This window comes from Paramisgurnus dabryanus, chromosome 9, assembly GCF_030506205.2.
Source record: "Paramisgurnus dabryanus chromosome 9, PD_genome_1.1, whole genome shotgun sequence".
NCBI classification, from domain to species: domain Eukaryota; kingdom Metazoa; phylum Chordata; class Actinopteri; order Cypriniformes; family Cobitidae; genus Paramisgurnus; species Paramisgurnus dabryanus.
In genome coordinates, this window is record NC_133345.1 from 37,853,691 (window position 1) to 37,862,075 (window position 8,385).

An 8,385-nucleotide genomic window follows, 5' to 3' on the forward strand; every position below is an offset into this window, starting at 1 on the left:
AATCTTTAATTCATCAAAAAAAACTAATATGCAGACTTAATATTCCAGAAGTCTGATAAATTAGTCAAATCCGGTCTCGTTGTTGTAATAGTAAACTTTGTCCAGCAGATGGAAATAGTATACCAATGTATTGTCAACCACAGAGAAAACCTTAGTAGAACAGAAAGTTTGGCCTCGGCAATAATACTTTTCTGTTAGGTGATAAGAACAAAATCCATACAAAAATCAAGTACAAAAATGTATTCAGAGTAAAATAAATGAAAGCTCAACGACTGATGTACTGAAATCGTCGCAGCCTATTATCAAATCCTGAACAATGATTGAACAAGACAGACAGATAGATATGAACAGTATACAAACTAAATTATAATTTTTAATTCGATAAGTAAATATGTGTACACAGAGAAACAAGTATATATGCATAACGTTTACACTGCTTACATTACATTGCATGGACTTAAATACACATAGCCCTCTCAAAAGACATGCGTTATTGAATAAATAAAAAATATTTTAAAAAACACGAGCACGTTTTAAGCAAAATGTTTCCACATTCGTTTCAAAAGATAAACTACAATACTACAACTAAATAATAGTACTAAAATGATATCATATTTGGAGAGTTTTATAGCCTATGTAGACAACACGACTTAAGAGAAACTGAAAACTAAGCAAAGTACCTGCACACAATAACAATTTAAAGTCAATTGAGCAATGTAGCCAACTATAGTCTAATAATATGTTGCGTGTGCGTTTCTTTCTTTCTTTTTTTTTTTTTGTTAAATCCACGTGATAATGTTGCAAACTGCCCCATGCAACCTTTCTGAAATATGGCCTCATCTGTCTTAAAGTTTACCACATTTTATGAAATTCAGAGGGACGTGCATGTTATTCCTATTCAAATGTATGTGTTTTTTTTTTTTTAAACCTTGCAAGTTATAACACCAGCACTATAGACTGCTGTTAGATTCCCACAAAACACATTTCTAATATTCTGCTTCCTCCATTAGCGACACCCATTAAGACTATTGTTATCCAATTATAGAGGTGTTAATGAACGATGCGCCTATGAAAAGCACTGAGACAGCGGGAGGATGTTCAGATGTGTGTTTGCCAATACACCATTTAAACACAGCCTGGGATTATTGAGGATGTCAGACCGAAAAGTGAGGAATAACGCACGCAAAGAAATAAACACCTCTTAGTTTTTCAGGAAATGTTAAAATTTATTCACAGGCCAAATAAATGAACAAAACAACTGTTTCTCATGGACTGTGTCTGTTTTCTAAAATAATTTTGTTAATCGCCAATTCTCTGAATAAATGAGAAATCGCAAACACGCGAGATTGGTTTAACAGACGGACCTAATACAAACAATTAATTATACGAATAAACAATAATCAAAATTATGTATGTAATATATTTGTGCTATTTTTGTTTTCCCTTTACACATTTTAAAGTTGCATTTTGGGGGTCAGCTGTCTTCTTTTAGCGACTAATCCTGTCGACCCCCTGCCAATTGATCAATTACATCTCCATTCATTAGCCATTAGGAAATGCATTGACATTGTGATGTTCCTGTCTGCGCCTAACAACGAGATGTGTATTCACATACTTGAGTCGTGCATCGGTGGTCCTTTTTCATGGGTCATTTCAAGTCAGGGAAAGTTTGAAGATGTTCCCACGTAGACTATAATAACATAAAACCAACTTCCAAGAAAATGTGCGCTTTACTACTTTTCACTCGCAACTGAAATTTCTTAAAATACGATAAGATTCTGCTTGTATACAGAATTTGATGCGAACCTTTTATTTCATGTTTTTCGAATAATAGGAGTTTGTACGATTTTAAACAAATGTATATAACTTTTTTATAATATATATTTTATTCATAGCTATTTTATACATCAAATGCTAAAGAAACAGGTTTGTGAAAAGACGGCATTGGAAAATTAATCACTTGGCTTAGTGCCGATGTGAAAGTGATAGCTGATGGGGTTTAACAACTTTTAAAAACCCTCAGATTACTGATGTGAGACCCCCACAGTGATGAGTTTAAACCCTGATGAGCTTATACCGCCCTGAACACATCAAAATAACAACATCCACCATCAGATTATTCACTGATGAAAAAGCTAAAAAAAATGTAAAAAAAAATAATATAGATCAAAATATCTATCCATCTATCCATCTATCTATCTATCTATCTATCTATCTATCTATCTATCTATCTATCTATCTATCTATCTATCTATCTATCTATCTATCTATCTATCTATCTATCTATCTATCTTATTAAATCTATATTATTATTATTATCTATCTTGTTGTCAATTATTATAGGCGTCAATCATTCTGCATTGGGTTCATCCTATTCACTTTCATGTCAGTTAGGCCTGAGGTTGTTTGTGATGACAATTGAGACGGACGCGTCCGCCGGCCAATATACAGAACACCAGGGGGCAAGAGAGACCGTTCAGGATCTCTTCCTGAGTCCCGGGACAGTATTCAAATGGACTGGGGCGGTCCCTTACCTGTGTGCGTTTTAAACCCTGGAGGTTAGACTTCTGTACAGTACTTATCCACAGCGACCTGACACAGACACATCTCCACGGGCCACGTCTCCACGAGTGCTTCACTTGGGATTTTTTCAGGGATTTTTTAAAAATGTTTACAACAACAAATTGAGTGATCTGACGCTCAAAACATGAGACAACATCTATTTGAACTACGGGAGTGAAGAAAATACTTTTTATTCAAGAGAAGAACGTTAACTTTTAGAACATTATAAAACCTTTTTTACTGTAGATTTAGCCTATGTGGATTTTGTGATTTTGGAATTACAAAGTTTGTCTTATTTCGGAAAATTTTTACACGGTTTAGTCTTCAGTTACTATACCGTTTTCTCTGTATAACTTTATTTGGGGATGTTGAGCTCCGTGAAGATGGAATCTCATGAAATTCCTGAATGGAATGCTTTCTACAGCGAGGCCAGTGAGGTGAGTCTCAAAACATCTTTAATGTGCTCTTGTATATAAGATATATAGCATTAATAAAATAGGTAGATAACTGACATGAAAGTAAATGAGATTAACCCACTGCACAAAGATTTATGCTTATATAATAATCGACAACAATAAGAAAGATAATCTAATAATAGAAAATAATCTAGATAGATAGATAGATGCTGTTAGAAATACGACAATTTTTTTGTACCTCATTTCTTACGCGTTGTAGAAAAATTGGTTGATCAAAATTTCCACTTCCAATCAGAAAAGTTACCAAACCCCATAATTCTTCAAAATAAAAAAATATGTTTGCTAAATAATAGGCTACTTAAAAATTACAATCATATCATATAAGTCTGTTAAATTATGTGTTAAAAAAACGTCTCATTAATCATTAATAGAGTGTATAGTATTATTATAAAGAGGCTACATTTAGGCTAGTTTAAATTTCGTTTTCATTTCGCCGAAAACAGTTTTTTAAACACTTTCTTTGTGTCAAAAAGTCAAATAGACCCCTCGTTTATTTTTTTACATGAACAAACATATTTTATAATTATTAATGCTGTATTTGACAATAAAATTAAAGTATTGCCTTATTTTTACATCGCAAACTTCGAAACAAAATTGTTGCTTTTATTTATTTACTTAATTGTTTTTTGTTTCCACGTATAGATCTTGTATTTGAACTAGGCTACTAATTATTTAATCTATATTTTTTACAAACAAGTAAATCGAACAAACAAAATATGTGGACACACGATTGCGCCTAAAAAACAAGTACTATAATAAAATTATACTTAAATTGTATATAATAATATCGTAAATTTGTTAGCAACGAAGTTGTAACTTATAAGCATTTAATTTATATATTTTTAAAAACCCTAAGTGTGAAATGCTGTCAGATTGTATGTTTATAAACTACAGTTTTGTTTAATCTTTGAAAAGTAATCATATGTCGGATTTAAATGCAAACACTGATCTCTTCTGTCATCTATTTATTTGTTTTAGATGTATTCCACTCAGAGCGCCATGAACCCAATGAGCAGCTTGAACAGCTACATAAATCTGAACTCGGCCTGTTCCACCTCCAGTATGAATATGGGTTACCCCAGTGCAGCCCTCAACAGCAGCCCATTGACAAGCATGGGTGGAGGCCCCAACCACATGAGCCTGTCCCCGGTCGGCTCCTCTTTGAACCCCGGTTCTCTGACCCAGCTTGGTTCTTCTGCCTCCTCTCTGGGTCCCATCTCCCATTACCAGAGCATGGGTCAGCCTATGTCCCAGATCAGTTACCCCTCTCCCACCTCCCTAAACCGGACTAAGGAGGTGCCGAAGCCCTACCGTCGTTCTCTGACCCACGCCAAGCCACCTTACTCCTACATATCCCTCATCACCATGGCCATTCAGCAGTCCAACAGTAAGATGCTAACGCTGAACGAAATCTACCAGTGGATCATGGATCTGTTCCCATACTACCGCGAGAACCAACAGCGCTGGCAGAACTCGATCCGCCACTCTCTGTCCTTCAACGACTGCTTTGTCAAAGTGGCACGCTCGCCCGACAAGCCTGGCAAAGGCTCCTACTGGGCACTGCATCCTAATTCTGGCAACATGTTTGAGAACGGCTGCTACTTGCGTCGCCAGAAGCGCTTCAAGATCGAAGAAAAAGCTGGTAAAAAGAGCACGACGAAGTCTCAGGAGGGTGGCAGTGCCAAGGGTGGGCACCCAGGTGAGGGAATGCAAGAAGAACACAGCCCCGCCATGGGCTCAGAGGGTGCAGACTCTGCCCATTCAGACAGCTCTCATACTGGATCAACATCAGAGGAGCAACAGAGGAATATGGTGCAGCTGGATTGTCCATCTCAAGCACCCGGGCTTTCGCACGGCTCCCCAGTGCCCATTCCATCCTCCGTTTCCTCCTCCATGCCTCCCTCCAGCTCTCACCTGCACTCTCAGGTCATGAGCGGCAGCCCCCACCTGCTAGGCAGCCCAATGCAGCACCTGGATCTGCAGAACGACCAGCTGAAGTCCATGGACCCCCACTACAATTTCAACCACCCGTTCTCCATCACCAATCTCATGTCCAATGAGCAAAAGATGGACCTCAAGTCGTACCAGGACCAGGTGATGGCTTACAACAGCTACACGACATCTTCTCCTGTGGCCGCCAAACAGATATATGAGAGCGCAGGCCCATCTGCCATTGACTCTGGTGCTTACTACCAGACCCTCTACAGCAGGTCTGTCCTCAATGCATCATAATTTGCCTACCAAGCAACCGTAACCTTTTAAACTCTATAGACTCTGAAGGGCTGTCTGTTTAGACGGCGTACATTTCTTGAGCTTTTTCGCAAGAGGTGCAGAGAGAAAAGCAATGCACCCTTTCAAAGTTTTTCAGAAACTTAATTTGCTTAGCTCTCATATATTCAGGATCTAAACTTTCAGTTTGGATGTGACACAGAAGATGTATACAAATGATGTGACGTGTATATATACTGTTTGCAAATGTTTGGGGGAGCAGGAGTCAGGCATTTATTTATGAAGGGAAGAATTTAATATATCTTATGATTTTGTGTTGTGAAGTTACATAAAACAGTGTGATTATAATAGGACATAAGCATGATTGTGGCATTTTTCAGGTTACTGCTGTGAGCAGGTGTTACTGTGTTACAGGAAAACTACCGTGTCTTGTGTTACAGCAATACGCATTTTCAGTTTAAGTGCACTACATACAGTGCACACTGTTTTCCTAAGGAGAGTTGTATACTTGTGCTTGTTCCTTAGAGAAGATGAAGAAATTCCTTTTTACAATTTACAACATAAATGAAGTCTCTTTTTTTGTATTATTCTTTGACCATTTTTGTTAAGTAAATAAGTTGGACAAAACAGATGAAACTGTGGTAAACCCAATAATTTTTTGTAACATTCACAAAATGTTGCCAGATATTTTCAGTTTGCGTAAATTATTTCAGCAAGTTTGCAAAGCTCATGTCTTTGCTGTTACTAAGATCAGCAGATAGTGTACTAAGGGCTATTTCCATACAATACATTGCACTAATGACCCCTCAGTTCAACATTGCTGGGGAGGGGTGAGATCATTTTGTAACAACAATGCATTGTAACTACCTTTCTACCAGACAATGTGCAAACCCTAATGAAATTCCACAATGTGTCAATGTGAGGTATTTTTATAGACATGTATCTATCCTCAGTCAAAAACAGTTTAAATAAAAAAGTGAAGCCATAATGTCATAAATACATTTCTTGCAAACTGCTATGAATTTTGTAAGGAAGCAGGTCAGAATTTATGTTCTTGTACTGTTTGGTTTTTAAAGACTATGTTTATTTAAACCCAGCTTTTTGACGGCTGGGCTTAGAAGTTAAGTGTCTTAATATTAATATATATATATATTGCTATATGTGGTTGATTGTTTCATGGTACGTTCTTTATGTTATGTCCTTTTCTTATTAAAAACAAAAAACGCCCGAACTCTTGCTTTTGAGTATTTTTTACTATATCTTTTCCTGTCATATATATATATATATTTGATTAAAAAATGCATGCATGATTGAATCTGAACTCATAAATTACAAAAAATTTCCTACAAAGATACAATCAGTATAGATTCCTAGAACAGATTATAAAACACAGTGTAGTGGAACAGAAGTTGGATAATAAAGCTTATAATAGCAAACTATTTGCTTGTTTCCATACTTTGAGACTACTTTAAAATGTACTTATGTATATGTGTGTGTGTGTGTGTGTGTGTTTCTAAATAAAATTAAAAAGCCTTGTTTTATATAGTCTGTAAAAAAACATAAAAATGGCATGGGCTATATAACAACCACCTTGCAGACATGTTCCATCTGTCAGGATAATAACCCTGTCATCCTTTATGGACCCATAAGCATCCGGCTGTAATGAATAACTACACCATTTATACGTCAGGACACCAAATAAGCTTTGTGATAACTGTTATTTGAAATATATTTTATTGTGTTTATGTTTTTTCCATTTCGATCAAGATTTCTCAACTTCTATCCATGCTGATTAATGGCCGACTGAGGCCATGTTTAAGATCTTTTTCCTTTATCACAGACGTCTGTGAAACCATTCTCACTGGTCACGTTGCTCTGCTGAACTTTTTCAAAGGCAGAGCGGATTGCATGCAAAAGCGAGGGAAAGATGAAAGAGACGGTTAGAAAAAGCGAGAATGTAAAATAGACTCTGCCCCGGGTCTCCTGGTGGGAATCTATAGAAGTTATTTCTTCATGAGAAACACAAAGGGACCTTGCTGCTGGGCCACAAACCTGATAAGATAGCCACTGCGCTGCTGATATGGTTTCCTGGGTGACAATGGCAAAATAGGGACAGGCAAAAGAGGGCCCTCCTATTATGATTAACCTGACACTTACCTTTCCCTCGGAAATTATTGACCCAATTAAGAATGGCTTTGTGAATTTGTTTTTAAAAATCTAATGCAGAGGGCTTTGGTTTCACAAGCATGTGCCACAACACACCCAAAAGTCTGAATAGTTCACAGTGTTCCCAAAGTCCAACAGGTCCCAGGTAGTGATGTGAGAGCGGAAAAACACGCGTGGCAATTGTGTGACGCCGACTTTCAGAAAGTGAGTAATACCTATACTTACTTTTATGAGTCCTATTCATGCTGATATGATACTACACTGTGAGGAAACATTTGTATACACTGTAAAAAATATATTTTTTCACTTACATTTTTTGTCATTTTAACTCTCTTGACAAGTGAAACCATCTTGATAAGTGATGAGTTGCTGTAACTTAATAAATCAAGCTAAATTTGCTTTAACTTTATTTAATAAGTTACAGCAACTTATGCTAACCTTAAAATGTAAGTGCAAAAATATTTTTTACAGTGAAATGTTTCCTCACAGTGTAGTATCATATTAGCAGGAATGGGACTCATAAAAGAAAGTATGAGTTATTACTCACCTTTTGAAAGTCGGCTTCACACAATGAATAAAATTTAAAAGTGCAAAATTATTTTTTACATTGTACTTTATGCAAAACACATTGATTCCCATATCTTGGCATTTATGACCACCTTTGTTTTTTACTTAAAAAAAGAAATGTGCATGTGAAGACATTTTAAGAGTAGTAATGGAATTAGAGAAATAAGGAAAAGTGAGGTCAAAAGTTGTCCCTGGATTAACCAGAAGATGTGCTATGCAAATGACAAGTACAGCATCCTTAACTGTATCCTGTAGGAGTGGTGTGCTTTGTTGACTTTTACTCATGTTCTTTAAAGACGTGCTCAAATGGGCCTCACGTTGCACCACCCTGTTCATGCCATCGGCAGTTTTTTCGGTGTCAGGTTTTTAATCTGAGGTGTGCTTC

General features: G+C 36.6%; 1 protein-coding gene across 1 annotated transcript; it reads left to right on the forward strand.

Annotated features, from left to right (window-relative positions):
* The first annotated feature begins 2,566 nt into the window (after window positions 1-2,566).
* On the forward strand, window positions 2,567-6,490 carry foxa3 (forkhead box A3). The gene is made up of 2 exons (XM_065282878.2): window positions 2,567-2,999; window positions 4,017-6,490. Exons 1-2 carry the CDS (start codon window positions 2,928-2,930, stop codon window positions 5,268-5,270), a joined length of 1,326 nt encoding a protein of 441 aa, XP_065138950.1. The 5' UTR covers window positions 2,567-2,927; the 3' UTR covers window positions 5,271-6,490.
* The last annotated feature ends 1,895 nt before the right edge of the window (window positions 6,491-8,385 follow it).